This window comes from Brienomyrus brachyistius, chromosome 7 (assembly GCF_023856365.1).
Source record: "Brienomyrus brachyistius isolate T26 chromosome 7, BBRACH_0.4, whole genome shotgun sequence".
Taxonomy (NCBI): domain Eukaryota; kingdom Metazoa; phylum Chordata; class Actinopteri; order Osteoglossiformes; family Mormyridae; genus Brienomyrus; species Brienomyrus brachyistius.
Genome location: NC_064539.1, coordinates 16,952,491 through 16,974,548, shown reverse-complemented (window position 1 = coordinate 16,974,548; position 22,058 = coordinate 16,952,491). Strand labels below are relative to the sequence as shown.

Sequence of the window (22,058 nt, the reverse complement as noted above, 5' to 3'; positions counted from 1 at the left end):
AGGGCCTCATGACTGCGTATCATATTGGGCCCCCAAACCAGACCAATACAATTATGTTCCAAATTTTTCAGGGCCCCTATCATCAAGAGGTCCCTGGAACTGTCTGTACCCCCCCCCCCTTGCCTTTTTACTGGATCATTCACAATATATGTTTAGACAGGTAATGAAACATTCGATTTTGTTCTATTCTGGTGCTTTTTTCCACGTTGCCCTTGCCTACCCTGAGAAATCCCACTTGTGTTTTTCTTGTGTTTTTTTGATTCTGGACGCAGACCTTGTGCATCCATTTTTGGATCCTCTCGTCATTTCAATACGTAGTTCTGGATACACATTTGACCAAGAGGAAAATGTAAACATAAAGCAGCCGACAGCTGCCAAGAGAGACTACGTGGACAGGAGAGAGTGAAGGGTCTTATGCAGAAACAGGCAGCCGTGAGGCCAGCCCAGAAGCCTCCGAGCTGTGAGCAGGGATGTGTTACAGGGAGCTGAATTGGCAGTCTGTTCAGCGGCCGTGCATAGAACCACTACAGCAACGCCACCGCGTGTTTGCGCACAGGACAGGCTGGGGGGTGGGGGGCTGTATCTGACAGTGGAATTTCACAGAACATGTGTATAGTTGCCTAGTGTGGGTCAGGTGCAGGACCAGCGATGGAGATGGTAAGTAAGTTAGACGCAGGAATCTGAGGACTGGTGTGGGACAGGCAAACTCCGGCAGAAATGTGATGAAGCACTATAATGTGAGGCCAAGTGTACAGAAGGCATCTAACAATGACGGTTGCGATTAAAAAGATCTTATAGGAGTCACGATAAAAAAACATCTTATGGGACTGGCAAAAAAAAATTATGGGAGTCGCGATAAAAATATTTTATGTGAGTCTCCTGTGTGGCTGGAAAATCTGTCACGTAAGCATGCATCTCCCTCATTTACTACAGAAACACAACTTGATGAAGTATGCTACTGATGAGTATTTGACATACAGTATACTACTAATGAGTATTTTTATTTCCTTGTACATATCAACATATTTTTTACAGGACTGTAAAAAGTTAGGGGGCGGCATGGTGGTGCAGTGGTTAGCACTGTCGCCTCACACCTCTGGGACCCGGGTTCGAGTCTCCGCCTGTGTCACATGTGTGCGGAGTATGCATGTTCTCCCCATGTTGTCGTGGGGTTTCCTCCGGGTACTCCGGTTTCCCCCCACAGTCCAAAAACATGCTGAGGCTAATTGGAGTTACTAAATTGCCCGTAGGTGTGCATGTGGGAGTGAATGCTGTGTGAGTGTGCCCTGCGATGGGCTGGCCCCCCATCCTGGGTTGTTCCCTGCCTCGTGCCCATTGCTTCCGGGATAGGCTCCGGACCCCCACGACCCAGTAAGGATAAGCGGTTTGGAAAATGGATGGATGGATTTAAAAAGTTAAATGTGAAAAAAATAATGAAAATATGAGGAATCAAAGCCAAGGGTTTTTATTGGTTTTTACAACCCCAAAGTGTGACTCTTGTGGTACCCAAGGCTGAGAAGGTCCCTATGAATATTCTCAATGCCTGAGATTCAGAAGGAGGATTTTTGGGATATGAGAGCTGCATGGTTGCAGTATGTCGGGCATAGGGGGGGGGAACAGAGGGTGTGTGGAAGAACCCAGGAACCAGTGAGGAGAGAGAGCTTCTGCTCTGGGTATTTTAACTCCCTGCACTTTTCTTTGGCATGGTGTATTGTGATTTCATTCACCTTTATGACCACAGCTTGAGAGCCATCAGACACAGTGTCTAAAAGTCATCATAAGTGAATCTATTTTATGGTACAATAGACAGATTTCTATGTTTTCACTGTAAATAACGCTTCCTTTAAACAGAATGCACCGCACATTTGAATCTTCATCCAGTTTGAAACAGGACTCACAGCTAAAATGATTTTTTTGTCGTCAGTGGGTGAAACCCCCTTCAGTTTCCCATGCTTGGTACATGTGTCTTTTGGCAGAGCAAACTGGAATTTCTTTAACCAAAATTAGTTTGCTCTGCGATTCCCAAATTTATTAACTCAAATAGTGCCGGAGGCACATGCAGTGCCTGACACTGGCTGCACAGTCTGTGTGACCAAAGTCAGTGGAACGAGGACCATTTAATCAAAGTCATTTACATTTATGAAGTCGACAGAGTTAAGGATATTGTTCTATGGCACAGCGGCGCCCAACTTCTGGCCATGGGATTTGAACCTGCGACCTTCCAGTCACAGATTCCTAACCAACTGAGTGCAAATGATAAATAATAAACATTACGACATAATACAAGGAGTTCAGACTTTAAAAGAGATATACACTCCATGCAATATTTCTGCTGCTGCTCTTGCATCTGTATCACCTAAGTAGCTGTCTTGCAAGTTTTAAATAGCACCTTTTACCTTAATCTGTGAACAGTGGCGGCTCAGTCACGGAAACGGCATCGCAGCAGCAGTGTTTGTTCCCTTTCCATCTGAACTACAAGGCCAGGGAAGCCAGCAGCGGACAGTCAGAAAGGAGGCAGAGGAATCTTATTATCGATGCTGTCGAAAAATGCGAGATTTCAGCTTGTGAACATGCTATCATCAGCTGTAAAAACACATCTAGGGGCCAGCAGGCAATTGCTAATATTAACGGGAATATGGCACCTGTATTAACGGGAATATGACACATATATTAACGGGAATGTGACACCTGTATTAACGGGAATATGGCACATATATTAACGGGAATATGGCACCTGTATTAACGTGAATATGACACATATATTAACGGGAATATGACACATATATTAACGGGAATATGACACCTGTATTAACGGGAATATGGCACATATATTAACGGGAATATGGCACCTGTATTAACGGGAATATGACACATATATTAACGGGAATATGACACATATATTAACGGGAATGTGACACCTGTATTAACGGGAATATGACAAATATATTAACGGGAATATGACACTTGTATCAACGGGAATATGACACCTGTATTAACGGGAATATGACACGTACATTAACGGGAATATGACACCTATATAAACAGGAATACGACACCTGTATTAACGGGAATATGACACCTGTATTAACGCAAATATGACACGTTTATTAACGGGAATATGACACCTATATTAACGGGAATACGACGCATGTATTAACGGGAATATGACACCTATATTAACGGGAATACGACGCATGTATTAATGGGAATCTGACACATATATTAACGGGAATATGACACCAGTATTAACGGGAATATGACACCTTTATTAACGGGAATACGACACATATATTAACGGGAATATGACACCTTTATTAAGCTCCAAAGATGGCCAGTCTATAATTGCATAATGCAGCTCTCATGGCTGAAAACAGCCAGGAAATCCTTACTAGAAGAGTAATTGTTCCCATCTGAATGACAGCTGACATTTTTCGATGTATAATGGTTGGTATTACACTTAGACACCTGACTGATATTAACAGACTGATTACTCCTGTAGTAGTACAAGTTATCCAGTAATAATGAGCCGGCAGTCACTGAGCCATGAAAGGCATGACAGACTGCAAAGAGTGATGCTGTCCAAGCTACAGGAACACAGCTGGAATCTACTCTGCTAGGGGCCCAACATGTGGCCCTTGTTCTTCGGGGCGCCGTCCCTGTCTCCATTTTTCTTGGTAACAACCTTCAGTGTGGCTGGGCTTAAGCTGGTTAATGAACAAATGTACTGGTACTACAGAAAGTGGTTCCACTTCTGGACTCCACTCACAGACATCTGCTGAACAGAAATTTAACAGCTTTCTTATAACCCAGAGCCTTTGTTTGGCTGGTAAAACGCTGCCTTAAGAAAAGTACAAATCTGTGTAAAATTACCATTCCCGTTTTTTTCCCTAACAAACTTTTATTCCAGTTTTTTATTTTTGGTTGACAAAAAAACTATGCTTCCTGTTCCGTCAAGTCACTGTTCAATTTGGAGAAGTTTCTTTCTAAATGCTGTCTTGTTTTTGGCCAAAAAGAGCAACAAATATCTATTATGACAAATGCAGAATGAAGGAAATTATCACAAATTTATCCTTATTAAATAAAACAAGTCTGCTATTTGTACACCCCCCCCCCCTGTTATAATTTTTTACATACATTTTTTTTTTGGAGGGGGGGGTCACTTACAGTCAAACGTAAAAAGCACACAAAGGGCACTGGTGCCATTGAAGAAGGCATTTTTAATACTTTATTCTCAGAACTTAATTCTTAGTTCTTAATTCTCAGCCCACCCCCACCCCCAATGAGACAATCAACTCTGAAGCAGAACTAGCATCAAAGCAAACCATAAAATAATTACCTGTATCAAAAGTCAATATGTTCAGTAACTGGCTTTTACAATAAGTTTGTTTTCTGGCTGGAAGGGACACTTTTGATTCTCTTTTATACACGTGTACCTTTGATGGGCCTGTCGCTCTGCATCTGGTTGCTTGTTCACATCCCTTAACCATAAGAGTACTTCTACTGAACCCTTGGACCCCAGAACTGTTCCAGAGCTGTTTGATAAGTGGCTGACACTCTGCTCTCATAGTACAGCAGGATGGCATATGTGATATCTGTGATATCCAAAGAACCTCCATTTTCCGCTGGCATATAAAAAGGCTGAACCTCTGTCTTTCCTTCTTAAGATTTATGACAATAAGCCACAAACCTCTTACTGGAGCTGCATGCATCCGAATGCATGTTTATCTAAATGCATCCGAATGTTAGATTATTCGCAAAAACTATGCATCCTTCCGCACCATCATAACGTTATTATAAGGTTATGCAGTGACCATTATGGGCTAAAATGGCCACATTTAAGCTTTGTGCCACCCATGAAAATGCCTGTGGTGGGATAGAGAGAGAAAGCATTGTACACTGATCATATAGTACAGTGGGCTTTTTATACTACACAGGCCTGCCTATCATCCACAAACCTGCAGCGAAAATAACGCTGCGGAAAATAAACAGCTGGGTGTAGCTACAGCACAAACACCAGGGAAACATTTCTACTCAACTTCCTGCTGTGAATTTACTGTAGTAAAGAGGGTGCCCACTGTCTGGCTGTCAAACACGGCCATTATTCAACTACAGAGGCAAAAACACACACTATATTCTGGGCTCACTTGTCACATGCCCCTTAGTGAAGATTTATCGGTTGCATTTACGCTCAGTTTAGCTGTAACTGTAATAGTTTTTCAATTAAGCAGCATGGCTATGATTCAGTTAAACTGTATTCTCAAATAACTTTATTAGGTCTCCGGAAAAGCTCTAAGCAGAAACCCTGGTCAACAAAGGAATGTAAGAAAAAACATATCCTTCTATACTGCAACAGAAAAATTTTCTGGTCATGCAACAGTGTGTGGTGCTTCACTAAACAAGGGGCTGATGTCATAGTTTCTACTGAAACATGGTTTCCGTCCAGTGGGGCTGAATCGGTGTTGTTGCAATTTCATACCAAAACACATGTCTAATTCTGTTTTTTTCTGAGAAGTAGAGACAAGCGCAGATGTGGTCATTCCCGTCTGTCTCCGGAGCTCCAGGGTGTCATTGTGAGGTATCTGCTTTTCTTGGGGGAAATGAGAATGTCCATCCACTCCTGTTTTACTAACCCTGCTATTTTGAAGGTGAATGTTCCACCTCTGAACAAAATCTAAATCTATTCAACCCAAAATTCTAGAACAGAAAACTTCTAAGAGTTTACTGCTCTGTAAGAGTGTTGCATTTGACACTTTCTGTCAGCCGAGGATGTTTCTAGTCACAGCCAAAAAACAACAGTCATCTGAAGAATGTAGATCCATGCGGGAAATGACTTATTTTTATTTTAATGTGTGGAGTATGAATTCTGGGAAATTCAATATGTATAAACGTACGCCTCATTAAAGGTAAGTGGTCTACTGGAGATAAAGGATAGCGACCTGGTGTGTTCAGCTTCTTGAATTACTATGGTGATTGCTTCAGATAAACAGACTTTCTTGCATGTGATTTGCCAGGCATATTTAAAGCAGCCTTGTGTTGTGCCAGTGGTGGTTATCGAGGACGGGCATGACGGGGGCACCCTTCGGGGAGTGGCCTGCCTGCCCCGTGCTAATGACTACCTCTACTGCGAAGCGTTTGATCTGCGCTGGCTGGGTTCTAAAAGGGACTATTTCGGGAGAGTTAGGGATAAAGTGTACATTGTGACCAGTGTGAATGACCATAATTAAACAGCCATTGGTGACGGTAAGCCAGACTGAGCTGTAATTTCAGGAGGAAAATGAAGTGCATCTAAAACATATGGGAGAGACACGGCTCCAAGCCCTTAAACATAAGAGACTGCCTGAAGAGGACGTTAATGGACGGTAGCGGAGATTAACAGCCCCGGCTTCAACTTCCTGCCAGCCGCTTCTTAGAAAATACTGAAATCATTCATCTTTTGACGCCGTTGCATATCAGCCTCTCATCTACTTAGGTAACCAGATATACTCCTGTATGCTCATAATTCACAGGGTTCCTGCTATCGATTTTACAGCAAAACCATTATGAGCAAATATCTCACGTACAAGCTGATATGCTCAAGGTGATCAAGGGTGCCAGTCTGGGCTGCGGGTCAAATTGAGCAAGAGGGGCTCTTGTCCAAACACGTTGCATCACTCGATGAATTCTGTAGAATGGACCCCCAGCTCACATCGGCATTGGGTGCTGAGAGACAGATCTATGACACAAACACTCAGGCATCCCCAACGTGCTGAAGATGGGGAACTTCTCCTTATTAAGCTTCATCATCATGGAATTTCGAGGATATTTTTGGCAGCCGGGTAGGTGCCCGAGAGGCCTGACTGAAGCGCTGACGGTTGCAGTCTCCAGGCTTTTGTGTTTATCAAGGCATCACACGAATCAAAGAGAATCAATGGCAGTACCTTTAGGATTACGCCGAAAACTTCACTGCCATTGACATAGGGTATATCCATTGTCCCCAGACAAAATCCGCACCGCAGAGTGGATGAAGTTAGCTAACATGTCTGAGCATGTGAAGACGCGGTACGCCAGGGCCCCACCCTGACCTCTGACCCTAAGCGATTCACTTGGGCACTTCCAGTCATTGCAGTACTGCTGAAAAACTTCATCCGATCCTTTGGGAGACCGATGTAGCTGGGAGCGACACCGGGAAACCTTAAGATTAAAAGATCTTAAATAATCCTATAATTTTTAAATAATCCTATATGCTGCTGGACAACAAAACTGAATTTAAAAATGCATTTGTGCTGGTCAATGAAAGTTATGAAAGCTGAAAAAATATCAAAATGTAACGACAGATATATTCTGAACTGAAGTATGGCTTCCAAGTACAGATTGTATCCAATAAAGGTTTTCTTTCACATTTACAAAGTCAATGGAAATACTTCCATTGACACTATTGAAGGTAAGGGGTTAAACTAATATTAATCAACTGCTTTACATGAAAGACCAGCCTCGTAAGCAGGCCCTCTGCATTGCAATGGATGGATCACAACAGGACATAAAAACATGTGAAATGTGTTGGTCTATATATTACATGCTTTTCGGTTTTTCTGTTAATAATGAAAGCAGCGCGTTTTCTCGGTGGGCCGGGGGTGGGCAACCCCGCGATCAGTAAATATATCGGTAGGTAGTATGTGTGATGGATCCGTCTGGTCAATAGTCAGTTCCTATTAAAATGAAACTTTACAAATGTACTAGAATGTAATAATAAAAATATAACGGTGCATGCTTGCGTCTCAAAGTACCAAGAGAAGAACTACTTAACCGACTGTTCAGTCGGAAACATTTTCGCATCAAACGATTTGTACAAAACAGGACACCACAGCCTTGTATGCAAACACTAGTTTACCGTCGTAGGAGTTTGTTTCGGGTGTGACAGCACAGCACACCAGGTCCGCAATTATGCAGCCGTCCTCTGCGCCGCAGTGCGCGCAAGGCGCTCCCGATTCGCACGGGGACGAGCAGGAGCGCCCACCGGTCACTCGCACGGTTCGCGCGCAGTTCTGGTTCCGCTGCACTCTGCCCCTAGAGGCGGTGTGCACGCTGCTCGTAACCCGACACCTGGCGTCGCCTATGCCCAAGTCATCCTCTCAAGAACTATTTAAAAGCGAAAAGGATGATGTGCCCCTCGCTTTCAAAGTGAGACTTCTGATTTCAAACCCCCCCTCCTTTCCCACCCTAACAACCTATCTTCCTACAGTTACAAGTACCAATTCCGGATTGGCATAAATGAATAAGTCACAAGGGGAAATCAACAGGAAAAAAACCAATGAGTGGACATTTCCTGCTAAACTCTTCTGCAGAAAATAGGGATTTATGCTGGTGTCTCGGGAGCGATTTGTAGAACATCCTTCTGGATCGAGGGTACAAACTTGTCCGATGTGTAGGAAGCCCGTCGCCGATTGTCTTCCCCAAACTCAGGAGTCACGCTGTGATTAAAAGGATCAGGTTTTTGACTGCCGGGACAAATGAATACAAATGAATTTAGAGACCCGAAGGAGAGATTGCAGAACCTCTCTACTCGCCACAAAGTAAGTGTCGCTTTGGCTTATCCCCGAATGCTGCGTAACGTGCTGTGAAATAACCTGACACGGCGAGAGCTGTGTTCTCATTAGGGACGATCTGGTATCACACGCCTGTCCAAATGTTTTAAAAAGAAATGTTAAGTATTATGAGGCGTGAGAAGGATCGGCGAGGGGGCTGCAGCAGCGTAACACAGCTTTGTGCCGAGTTAAGTTGGACTCGGTTACAGGTCTGCTGAGTTACGGATGTTCTCTTTTAAAGACAGCGGAGGGCGGTAGAGAGAGGGGGCTCCACGTCCTTATCCCCCTTTCGCCTTGGCAAACTGGAAAATCTTTTCTGAGCTGCATATTTAGCAGCGAGCTGTCTGTCGGCGGAGCGCTGATGCATTTGCGGGACTCGGCGCCGCTCGCTGTGCCGATGCGTGGCTTGCGGGCTCCGTGCGGACTCACGGATGGGGCTCCACGCCGCTAGGTCTCCCCACACAAAATAAAAGGACAGTGACTGATAGGTTATTCTGCGCCGACTTAGTGCGTTGTCAGAAAGCTGTAGGGCACCGGCTGGAATGGAAGGAGAGCGCATAATATGGTCAAGGCGGGACTGTTGTAAAAAATCACAAGAAAGAATGAAGTAACAGCGATGGAGCCGCATAATGCCCCGGACTCCAAACTCAAACCAGCTGGAGTCGGGGGGTGAGTAAGAACTACTGCTCTGCACGGTCATTCTTAGCTGGATCGAGTGGAGCAACTGTCAGTAGCTGCTGCCAGTTCATACGCCTTATTTCCATTCCGTGGCATTTTAGAAGCATACGCGTGTCCGTATGTATTTTGATGTATGCTCTGCATCGCACACGGATAACCTATCTTTGAACTCCTACGATCTTGTGTGTTTCAAACAATGCTTTGCTTAATAGTCTACCTTTATTAACACAGTGGTGAGCGGTCTGACGGCTCGAATGAATGAAGGAAAGATGTTTAGCCGATAGTCTTACCGTGTCTTATGATTTGTCAGGTATTTTGAGTTGTGACACTCATTCTTTAAGCAATCGGAAGTGCTTCTGCATGCGTACCGCTTGACACGAGAGATTTTTTTTATATCTTAAAAAACACGCTTAATGAAAAGGCTTGAAGTAGTGGGGCCGCGGTCTTCAGTACAAAATCAAATATCATTTAGAATCTGAAATATTGTTGTACCAATAAGTGCAGGCGATTAGTGGTTCAACAGATATAGCCATATAGATCTCTGTCTTTAAAACTAGCTCAACTGACTTTCGCTATTTGCGATTACAGTCGTTTGTAAATCAGTGACGGGTTTTTATCCAACCAGATGTTCCGGATCGCAGTGAACGCACTTTATTTTTAAATGCGCCTCTACTATTAAACTTTTTTTAACTCTCTATAGTGTTTTAAGAGGATTATTTTAAGCCATGCTGGAACAGAATGGGATTCGGATCTTTTGCTTTGTAACATCGCCTTGGCGTTGCACAGCTGTAAAAGTGATATGAATGACAGATATGCATATTCATTCGGGTGTGTTTATAAGAATGTTATCGTGTTGAATAGTTTGGCTTGGAGCTACGGTTTTCGTTTTGCTTTGTTGATTTTTTTTTAACACAAAACCGACTCATCTGAATAGCACATCGAAGTATTTCTTAAACATTAGATGTGAATTTCTGAATGAAAAATTGTTCTTTTTAATTTACGTAGGCTGCATTATTATGCAAGTTATTTAGATTGAGTTATTTACATTGTGATTGTTAGCTCTTTCTTTTCGTGTCACAATGCGTCTTCTGTCGCAGTCATTGGTAGATTATTTTAGTGTGTTTTATCTGCCTCTCTTACCCTGAAATCTTTTATGAATTCTCGGCAGTGCCGTATCTTTACCGCTAGATGCCGACATTACTCATTCATCTTTGCCAGATGTTTGCGTGGGATAAGTACTTATCATTGACAGAAATTCTCGACAACAAAACACAGTCCTGAAAAGCATAATATCTGCTCAGATTCTTCACTGACTAGTACAAAGAAGTAGGTCTACAAAAATGTCATTGCAAATAAATATATGTCTGGCTGTCAGGGGGTGGAATAGCTTCCCTCATTCTGTGGTTATTTTGCGGAGATGTTAGTGAAGTTCTGTTAGCTTGAATGGTCACTTTAGTGGGTGGGCAATCACTGGCATTTAGTGTTAGTAAGGGAAGCCCCTCTGCCCCCCCACTAAGTCCCTTGGTACTTGTGAATGGCCAGAATTTCCCACTGCTCTGGCTTTTAGCTGCAGATTCTGCATGATTATGCCAAGATATAAGAAATGGAAAAAAGGAAAAAACAAAGTGTAAGAATAAGTGGGAGGATTGTGAAAGTCTCCCGGAAACTTCCGTGTTATTTTGCTGTATCATGCTGAAATCCAGGAGAGTCGCTTCATGTTTCCCTCTGTGTGGTGTTTCTGCTGACTGGGCAGAATTCATTTCTCCTGCACTGAGGGTTCTGCGATGCGACTGGCGCATGCAAATGAAATGAGCCGCAAAGGGGAAGGAGATAGGAGTTTGAAGGTATTCCCCCGTAATGCTGTTTAAATTAGACAAGCATATGAGTTTCATCCTGGTTTTTGGGTGGGTACCAAACAGCTGGGTGGCTCGGCTGAGGTTGGCTGCGGACCCAGGATGTCATCAAAGCGGGGGACTGGGGGGGGCGGGGGGTCAGTGAGTTCCTTGGAACGCTCTGGTTTGATTCCCAGCTCTCCAGTGAGGTCGGTGTTTATTTCGCCAGATCTTCATTAGGCGCGCAAGGTCTTCGTACTCTCAGCAGTTTTCCTTGAGGGTATCACTAAATACTAGAGGGTGAAAACTCCAGAGTTCACGCTAGCACGAGATGCTCTAATTTAAATTGCAGGACGTGCTTGTCATCTACGTTTTTTTGTGCCATTTTGGCAGAAATTAGACGGTGCTAAAGGACAGCAGGTGATTGGAGGCAGGGCGATGCGATTCTCCTCCCTTGGCCGCTCCCACCCCCCACCCCGAAGAGCCCTGGAGGGCAGAGAAGCCAGTTGAGTTGGGGCGTGAGCTGAGGGTCAGTTTAGCACCTGAAGCATTTTGTCTTCAAGTTCTGAAAACAGTGGGAGATGCATTTTTTTCTAAAGTCCAGATGATGTACTCGTGTCTGTGGCGGAAGAGACAGATAAGCTGTCAGATTTTCATTTTTTTAAATTCGAAACATGTTACCATAATAAGCTCAATGGAAAAAGTAACGGTTAAATAAAAGTAGTCCGTGCAAATTCCACTAATTCCGCACTAGTGTGTTTTTACACCTTTGGCACTATGAGAAAAGGTATGAATACACCAATAACTTACTCATTTATAAAGGTGATCCAGTATCTATACAACCTTATTTATACCCGAAAATCAGAGATGCTCCTGGTCCACGTGCCAGGCATTACTGGAGCACATCAAATCTGCTCTCCCTTGTAGAAATTCCCAGTAAAAGATGTTTAATACTAATGTATCATTTATTTGGATGTTAAAATGTGGATGTTTATAGTTTCATGCAAAATTTTTCTATTTTATTTGAAAGGACTTTTACCTTGACGTGGTCATTTTTGGTGGCCATGTTGATTATGCCACCCAGCTGCGGGGTATTTTATAGGATTTGGTTCTGCCTTAGTTTGTGCGCCCTGTGCCCAGCACCTTATGAAGAATAGTCAAGCAAGCAATGAAACAATGAATTAATATTTGCCTGTAATAAGCAGAATTGGTTGACTGATGGTATTTTTAACTAGATTGCAGAAACGGAAACAGACGCAGCTGTATTAGTATGAGTATTAGATCTGCTCTCCTGCCTTGGGACTGTGGGGAGTCTTCAGCGGTGCTGCCTACGGGAGCCTTTCAGAGCAGAAGACCGATCTGCTCAGTATCAACCTTGCCAAAGCGAAAATGCTTGAAGTTCAGGGCCTCCCTGGTCACTGCATTAGCGGCATCCGCTTTGTACAGCCCCACGTGATCACGGCCCCCTTTCCCCGCACGGCATGTGGCCCCCAGGGCCCCTGGCAGCCCTGCTGCGTTTTAGCTTTCTGTTTCCAGTTATTGCCCTGCCTGGAGGCACCCCCACTGCAGTCGTCTCGCCTTGGCCGAGTTCCACGAAGGAACCGATGGCTGAGATGACTAACCGTGCAGCCGGTGGCTTTCCCCGTGGCTGATAAGAGGACCCCCCCCCCCGAGGCTGTTCTGCAACTGCAGACAGCTGCCTTGGCCGGAGAAGAGGTGTGGGTGTAGGCTCCCCACCAATTTCAGCTGGAGGGGGATGGGAGTGCTTGTGTAAAGTGGGCGAGTCTGCTGGGACCACTCGATCCTGCTGGCCCACTTCCTGTTTCCACTCGTACAGGTGAATCAGCTCCTCTGGAAGCTGTGAGTTGTTTCTGACTCCCCCCCCCCCCCCCCCCCCCACCGCCTGAACAGAGTGTTATCCCACATGGAAAAGAGTGGCAGTCTGCCCACTAAAGACACGCGACAGCACAACGACTCTCGGCTTTTCACCAGACACCTCCCACAAGTCTGCGTGTTCTACTCACTGACACCATTCTCTGGCCTACCGCCGTGTAACCAGTTACCCCTGTAGATTTATTGGGGGGGGGGGTCTCTTTGTAAAAACTTTCATGTGCAGGGAGCTGGGGGTCAAGTCGACCTGTGCCCCCCCGGCCATCGTACCAATAATATCGACTTCAGGGAATTTTAACAACAGCATTTGTTCTTCTTGACCGTGTTAGCTAGCTGTGAGACATTCTCCTTCATTCCTAATCATCTTTCTCTTTTCTTTTTACAGGAGAGCCTTAATTCTCTGTACTGTTTTATATTGTACTTGTTACCTGGGACTTGCACAAGTACACTCTGAAGGTAAGACGTTCATCATTCAGGCATTCGTTTGTGAATCTGTTTGTCAGTCCCTGTTTATTAGGAAACCATAGTAAAACTGAATGGAACAAGATCTCTTGCTGCTGGTAAAATGTGAGCATGTTCCTGCAGCATTTCGGCTTTTATATGCTGACTCTCATAGAGCTACAGTATGGGTGTATTAGTCATGAGAATGCAATTTAGGGCTGATTTAGGGCTGTAGTATTGCTCAGCTGGTTCTCTGAGCTGCGGGACGCTGCCAAAAGAAATTACCTTGAAACAGAACTTTTAAACAAAGCGCAAAGAGGATCGGTGCTTCTTAATGGAAGTGTCACGGCCGAATATGATTATGACTTAATCGGCCATAAAAAAACGATCACTCAGCCAGGACTAGCAGTAGACGTCCTTCTTCATGGAGGGTTGCAGCCAGGGTGCAAAGCAAGACTGAGGTGGCAGACTGATTCACCGATATTCAGCAGGAAGTGCATAAATCCATCCATCCATCCATCCATTTTCCAAACCGCTTATCCTATTGGGTCGCGGGGGGTCCGGAGCCTATCCCGGAAGCAATGGGCACGAGGCTGGGAACAACCCAGGATGGGGGGCCAGCCCATCGCAGGGCACACTCACACACCATTCACTCTCACATGCATTCCTATGGGCAATTTAGCAAGTCCAATTAGCCTCAGCATGTTTTTGGACTGTGGGGGGAAACCGGAGTACCCGGAGGAAACCCCACGACGACATGGGGAGAACATGCAAACTCCACACACATGTGACCCAGGCGGAGATTCGAACCTGGGTCCCAGAGGTGTGAGGCAACAGTGCTAACCACTGCACCACCATGCCGCCCCCAGTGCATAAATCAGAAACTGAAATACCTGGCTTTGCGTCCCCCCCCCCCCCCAATCATACTGTTAACCTATATAATAATCAAATTTTAATGTGCAGTTCTTGAAATTAATGATGACATGTCATATTATTGGGCTGGTAAAGTTCCGCACACGCTTTTATTTGACAAGGACATTGAACAGGCCATTAACTACTCCCGAAGTTATAACGTTTAGGGAGAGGCTAAACTGCAGTTGCTGTGAAATCTGATAATATTATTATTATTGAGTATAATATTCATTGAAGTGTAAAAGTATGATGTATGGAGTTCAATAACCTGTGGAATGTGGACACATCTGGAGAATGAGGGGCATACAAGTTATAAGTTCAAATTTACGGAGTAGTAGATGATCAGTGTGATGTTTTATAGCAAAGGCCGTAAAAAGTCTGTCAGAATGAGGATTATTGACATTATTCAGTATTGGCATTGCAATATTCATGAGGACTTTGCGTTGGACAATTTAGCGTCAAATTTACCGTCGCATTCATTGGATGCATATTTAACCTTTGTCCGTCGAAGAGACCCTGAGACCCCCTCACCCAATAAAGAGGCAACAATACACTCGTAAGAATAACCAGCAGGCGCTGCGGAGGACAGTCACGCTAAGAACAAGTTGTGGACCCAGTTTATTTTCTCTGATTTCCATTGGGAAGGAAAAGAGCCAGTGAAGCTCGACCAAGCAGTCGCCATGCATCAGCAGAGAACCGTTTGTAAATCACCGGATTCATGCTGGATTGCGATATGTGGATTTAGCCTCCTTTATTGCGACTGCAGCTGGAAGGCAGAGCTGGAGGTTGGCTGAAGGACGGTTCTGTCCTGTCCGGGCCCTGTCTGCCGTTCCCTAACTTCTCAAACAGGGCTTCCTCTCCAGACGCTGATGAAGGACACAGTGCAGCCTGCCTGAGCTATTCCATGGTAGATGATGAGCCTTGCAGAGTGAGATCTGTGCCCTGGCTTCTTCCCATGGAGTTATTGATCAGATGGTTTGTCGGGCGTCCAGGGGGAGGTTCGTATCAGATCTCACAACTTCAGTTACTCCCCTGCATAACAGACGGAGGACTTCAAGGGCTTCCGTTAGAGCTATGCGACCTTGACTTTTTAAAAAAATATATATATAAACCAAGCGGCTTTTTTTAAATTTCCAACTCCTTTGTTGAAATTCTCCAGAGATTAGCTAATGCCGACTTAGAAGGAGCCGACAAAGGCATTTGGCAAAGCTGCGTCGTCCGAGACCACCTGGGCGCCGTCTTTGCACTCCTCTGCTGCAGAGGAAGAGACCCGATCGGCATTTGTAGCCAAGCTAATCATGAAATGCCACACGATATAGAAATAAGGTCTATCCACCAGAATGATACGCACTACTCTGTTGTGTGATTACGTTTGTCTACATCTGGGCGGGGCAAAATTACTACTGGGGAAACAACCACGTGGCACTCTACATAAAAAAAAAAACAACAAAATATTTCAGTTTTGTATTTGGTCCAAGTTCATTCATTTTCATTTCAGTCTGCAGTATTGTGGGAAGCAGAGGCCTCTCGCCCGCTTTTACTTTTCGGTCTTCCTGAGAGCGCCCTAAGCCCACTGCAGGAACCCCCCCCCCAGATCCAAAGGAGGATTTTGCACAGCGGCCCCTCGACATTACACCCAGCTGAAGCTGTCCGGTGGTGCTCAACATTTTCTACTCCGAGTGTCTACATGTAACAGCCGACGGATGATGTTTCCTAGACTCGGCTGGTTCCCTTGGGGATCCCAAGAATGTGGTTTCCATGTAAAATTAGGCAATGGGCCCCTTGTTCATGAATATCTTACGAGTGAGCTGTCAAAATTTAGCTGCAGCCAATGATTGCTTATAGTTTTCCACGGTTTTTTTTTGCTTCTCTCTGAGTGGCCCAAACTGCTCTTCATTACTTCCATGTGTGTGACACTGACGCAGCCTAACCCACCGCAAGTGGGTTCATCATTTTAGCCAATATTATTCTCCCTGGTACGAGTTGCTGTTTTTGCTGAGTCTGTTTTTTTTAAACACCCTCTTCTTCGGTGCATAGGATTGTTCCACTAATTATAATTTGCCCAAACGGCTTGATCTTATGCACATGACCCCTTTAGCATAGGTTTTCCCACAAAAATAAGTTACAGTCATATGGGCTGATGGGTTTCTGGAGAGTTTAATGCCCTGTGAAAGGATGGATGTGAAGGTTAAGGGAAAAGCCTAGAACTCAAGACCAGTTTCTCGTATTGTCAGCTATCGCCTGCATGTTTTTCGGTTACATTGCGGTACAATATGCCCAAGACTCAAAACAACTGGCTTTTCCACCTCATGTTACCCTACGGATGTCATACCTTGGGCCTCCGCTTGAAACTGGCATGTGCAGATTGTCATCTCTGTACAGGCAGCAGTCGGTGCTGTTTTTTAGAAGCCGTACGCAGCTGGCAGGCATTCTGCCTTGTCCTGGGCCTCATTTGAGCTGCACCTCCATGATGCTAATTGTTAAAGTTTGAATGCTTAAATGTATGTATATGTGTGTGTGTGTTTAGCTGCTATATGATTTCTAATTTCTGCGATTTAGTGCTGATGTATGGAACTGGATCAGTGGAAATCTCAGTCCAGCTGCTGACAGTGTCAGGTCATGTGTTCCTGTGCAGTGTCGCAGTGCCCCACACCGATCAGCAGCTGCCTATGTGACGACAAATGCAGTGGGTGGCTTCATTTTGAAGTGTGTTAAATGATACATTAGAAAGCATTCAGTCCCCATGTCCAGCTCCTAGTTTCAGCAAACAATAAAACTGAGTTTTTAGTCTTTAATCATATCAGCTGCAGTCTGGTATGAGCTCATTGATTGGGAGATCAACAGCAAAGGTGCTTCTGGACAGGCCTTAGCATCGTGAAGACCGCTCTCCCTTAAAGAAGACTGCAGAATGACCATTTCTGCTTCTGCTCACAGTCATAAATGAGTCCTATAGATCTCACCCAGTCGCAGGTGGTTTTCTGTAATGCTGGTCTCACGGTTCCCCCATCTGTTTAATTTGCACATCTACTGTAGACTTCAGGCAAGATGGTTCCAATGTGCGGTATTGATACCACACTTATAAGGGCCTGCACACTCTTGGTGATCTTGGCCGGAGAGCATCTCTGCTGAAATGGGAGCGTGTTCTCGCCACCGTAGAGCGAAGCTTGGCACTGACATTCAACCAGGGTGCCTGAAGTCTGACATGGGACATAAAAAGTTAGTGAGCAGAAGCAGGAATTACTTAAGTAAATAGTTTGGATAGCCAGAGCCAGCCGGACACTTAAGATAGTCTGTTTTGTTGACAGTAAAAATTCACCTGAAGGTTTTCTAAATGGGGGAGGTCTTACTGCTCACTGCTCAGTGTGTCATACCATACGTATAAAGGGCTCCATTTTCCACTGCATGGAAAACTCGCTATATCGCTGCTGGGCTTTTATTTGATGTACAGCACCGTGAAAAGTCATAGGCAGACAATAAATGTTTAATGCTATTTATCTGGCTAGTAACTGTTTATTTGCTCAGAAAAAAAAACTAAGTTTAACATTACCTATATCCTACGCTAATGAACAGTAACCCAGTGAAACTCAAAACGAGGATTCCGTCTGTTTCATAAAATGTTCCTGATACCTCGTTAGACGACCAGATGCCCTTCCATGTACTTATTAAATTTCACCGTCAGCTAATTAATTTAATTCATTTAAAAAGTCAATTCATTAGCCAAACCTGGTGAGCTATTAGTCAAGTCAAAGAAATATTTGTGCAGTGGCTGGGTAATTGCAAATCTTGGGGTGACGGTAGCGGGGGGTCGGACCGGCTAAGCTGACACTGTGACAGAGGTAATATCATAGTGTCACTCAAACATGAAGATCATATCCTCTGACTGCCTTTTCTTCTGCACAGTGGCATTTATACAGTGCAGGTTTGCTGAGCTTCCCTGGAATAATATAAACAAGCCAGCCTCGACATTTAATGAGGAATTATTTGATGCATTTTATTTATTAGCAAATGCTTTTATTCAAAGCAACATAGTTTTTTAAGAGAAGCCAGGGTCAGACCACACCTGTGTTCAGGGGCCAAATGGTGACATCACCTGTCATCCAGTGATCACACACACCACCCACCCTTAAAGATTATATAGATGCAATTTTATTTATTTAGCAGATGCATTTATGCAAAGTAGCGTCTAATTGAGAGAACAGATTCTCACTCAAGGGCCCAATCATGACATCATCATGCAAACGCTAGGACTCAAACCTACGACTTTCCTATAACAGGCACAGCACTAACCTGCTGTCTGGCTCCTTTTCCTGGATGCTGATTGGTCACAGATTTTCTGGGGGCTAGGCAGGGGGGGGCTTTTTTGGTGTTGATGTATATGTTGCCTGTCAGCAATGTCAGCTGTGGAGTTTGTGTTAATAGGATGTCCTATTGCTTTTGCAGTGATAGTCAATGGCTGGGATGTCACTATATATCACTGTATAAACATTGAAAGGGTTAATCTGTTGTGATTACTAGGCAGGTCTGTGGGAACATTCACGCGAAGTTAATAGATGCAGTACTAACTCTAACCAGGTGCATAAAGCACGCCGAGCTGGAATTATAGAAAAAACCTAAAAATACGTTCTCTGTTACTGATAAGCTCAGTATCTATGATAAGAGGCCACCCTTTTCTAACCGTTCAATGCCCTAAACTGATCTGACCTGTACAGGAAGTGGAAACTGTCCTCAAACATTTTTATCTACTTATCATTAAATCAACGAAGACTCTAAGTCCAGTGTAAAGGGGTGACACAGTAGTGCAGTGGTTAGCGCTGTCGCCTCGTACCTCTGGGCCCTGGCTTTGAGTGTCTCGTGGCTCCACGTGTGTGAAGGTTACATGGTCTCCCCGCGCCATCCTGAGCTTTCCTTCCCCAACGGCCCAAAGCATGCTGAGGCTAAGTGCAGTTACCAGATTGCCCATAGATGTGTGAGTGAATGGGGTGTGAGAGTGCGCTGCGATTGGCTGACACCACAATATAAATTATGCATATTGCAATTATATTCATCTGCGCTCAAGAAAATCCACAGTTGAAAAGATTTTTAAAGTTAAATAAATGCATGATACTCTTCAGGTCAATGAGTAATTGTGTTAAATAACCATGATCTCACTACGAACCAGAATAATCGTGATTTGCCATAATCGAGTAGCCCTGACTGCTCCTTTGGAAACTTCAGCTCGGCTACAAGGTATTTCCAGTGACCTAATAAGGATAATGTGTAGCTTTAAGAGAATGTAAGCTATGATATGTTTAGAAACCAGTAGAACAATGGAACAGCCTGGGTCATTTGCCTTTTCATTTCTGCTACCCCAACCCCCCCCCCCCCCCCCGCCACAGATGTGGACATTCTCCAAAGGCTGGGCCTCACAGGGAAGAAGCCTCCACCAGCATCTGCAGGGCCCCGGCCCGTTCCTCACGGGGTCATCCCGTTCAAGTCAGGCGTCATCCTCAACCAGCGGGCACGTGTGGAGGCACCGGTGGGCACTGTGGTCCCCCCCAGCTACGGCACCAACTTGGCTCTGGTCCTGAGCCTGTGCTCCCACCGCGTCAACAGCGCCTTCCTCTTCAGCATCGTGTCGAAGAAGAAGAGGCTGCAGCTGGGGGTGCAGTTCGTCCCCGGGAAGATCGTCGTCTACGTGGGGCAGAAGTCGTCTGTATATTTTGACTATGACGTTCACGATGGCCAGTGGCACAACCTGGCCATGGACATCCGGGACCAAAAGGTCACCTTATTTACTTCTTGTGGGAAGCATCTTGTACATGCAGATTTGCATTTTAAAAAAGAGGAGACTCTGGACCCTGGGGGCTCCTTCCTCTTGGGTAAAATGAATCAGAATTCAGTGCAGTTCGAAGGTGCCATCTGTCAGTTCGATATTTATCCCTCTGCCAAGGCAGCTCACAACTATTGTAAATACATTAAGAAACAATGCAGGGAAGCGGACACGTACCGGGCCAATCTGCCTCCCCTCATTCCCCTTTTGCCTCGAGATTCTAATGTTACTGTTCCCCCCAGCACCCCGATGTCCTTGACTGAGGTCACCAAGAAAGCCTTCACCTCGAGCCTGGCTCTGACCCGTGTCGGGACGAGTGTTAAGCATGTGGTTCCGCCGAGCCGGATCCCAGCCATCAACCATACCGCAGTGCGCCGGGGCAAGGCGACTCGCCCCGCTGTCACGACCCCGTCCGTCCGCAGCACCATGACTCCCGTCATCCAAGCACACAGCCTCCAGCGGCCATCGCCGGCCCACACGCCCACGGTCACCTCTCCCCTCAGGACGAGCACGGCTTCCCCAAAGACGCCTGCTCCAAAACGGCCCAAACCCACGCCTCGCAGTGCTACACAGAAAACAACGGCCGGAAAAGCTGCCGGCAAGGGAGCCGGAAGCAGTGGCACGGCTGTGGCCAGTGCGACCATCCCAACGAGGTCCACGGTAGCCAAAAAGAACCCCCAGCCAACGCGGACCACTCCTCACTACGCCAAACCCACTCTCATGCCAGTCACACCAGCGGCCACTGACGGCTACCAGACCTTTGACCTGGAAGCGACTCATTATTCACTCTTGGCTGGACCTCCGGGGCTGAAGGGAGAGCCAGGACCAAAGGTAAGCAGTCTTGGCACTGTGCTGACCTCTCGTCAAAGTCTGTTTATGTTTCCACATGTGTACCTGTGTGTATTTTGTCGGTGTGAACATTCGTGTGGGACGTTAAGGTGGGACCTTACCTCTGCAGCTAAACCTTCGGCACACATCAGTCCGCGTGACCTCTAGTGATGACAAAAAGTCTTTCAAATCTCCTACAGTACATTTTTTGCAAATGGTTGGAAACACGCTGAGAAACTATCTTTGCAAACAAATGCAATCCCTGAAAGTGCAATCTCTGGAGGGGGCTTTTTAAAAGTGGAGGATCCTTGCAAGCAATCAAAAACAGATGGAGAAACAATGACTGTGAACAGAGGAGATCTCATTGTAGCTCATGACATAAGTTAGCTAAAGCGGTATTATCATCATCATGCTCTGAATTAGCTGGAGACGGCAAACAGCTCACAACATTCTCGACACTCTCCTGTACATTCTGCATGTAGCTATTTCTTAAATTATTGTTTTTTTGTCAGCATTATCTACAAGCTCCCTCACTGGACACAGTGAGCCCAGAGCATTAACGTTAACGTCAGAGCCTTTGCTCTTGACAGTATTAGCTGCCTGGTGTGATATTTCCCTCCTTTTAGCAGGCAAGTTAGAAATAGAATGGTATGGAAAGTCGTCGTCAGACCGGGGGTCGCTGTGCTGAAATGCTGAGGCGTGCACACAGGCCTCCTCTGTAGGGCCGTGGGGGGGGGGGCTGGAGTGCGTTTTCAAAGCTGTGCCAGAGGTCGGGGTCACGGGAAATAAAGCGGCGGCACCAAAAAGCATTTGTTTGCCCAATGCGGATGCAGGCTTTGGTCAGCAGTGCAAACAGCTTCCTATCACATTAACGTCCATTCAACTTTACACTAATAGGCTGGGTGTTTCTCCGACGTTCATCGACATTCCTGCTAGCCCACAGAACATCTTAAAACACATGTTTCAGAAATGAAATCAGGTGGTTCTAGTGCATGTTTGCAAAGAGGGGAAGACAAATTTTGCAACTGTTATTTCTAGACTCAGCAGTGTTGGGTAGTGACATCCTCCTGGTTTCTTTGTGTGTTTTCAGTTACAAATTGGTACTTT

The 22,058-nt window shown here is 45.3% G+C and overlaps 1 protein-coding gene across 2 annotated transcripts in view; it reads left to right on the top strand.

Annotated features, from left to right (window-relative positions):
- The first annotated feature begins 8,112 nt into the window (after window positions 1-8,112).
- Window positions 8,113-22,058, top strand: part of col27a1b (collagen, type XXVII, alpha 1b) — a 100,994-nt gene continuing 87,048 nt past the window's right edge. The window contains exons 1-3 of one of the 2 annotated variants that reach the window (XM_049020324.1): window positions 8,113-8,549; window positions 13,347-13,417; window positions 19,690-20,954. In XM_049020324.1, the coding sequence (XP_048876281.1) occupies window positions 8,497-8,549; window positions 13,347-13,417; window positions 19,690-20,954 (1,389 nt within the window). In that variant the 5' untranslated portion in view covers window positions 8,113-8,496. Of the gene's footprint in view, window positions 8,550-8,820; window positions 9,231-13,346; window positions 13,418-19,689; window positions 20,955-22,058 lie in introns of those variants that run through there. The other variant, XM_049020325.1, reaches the window with a different exon arrangement.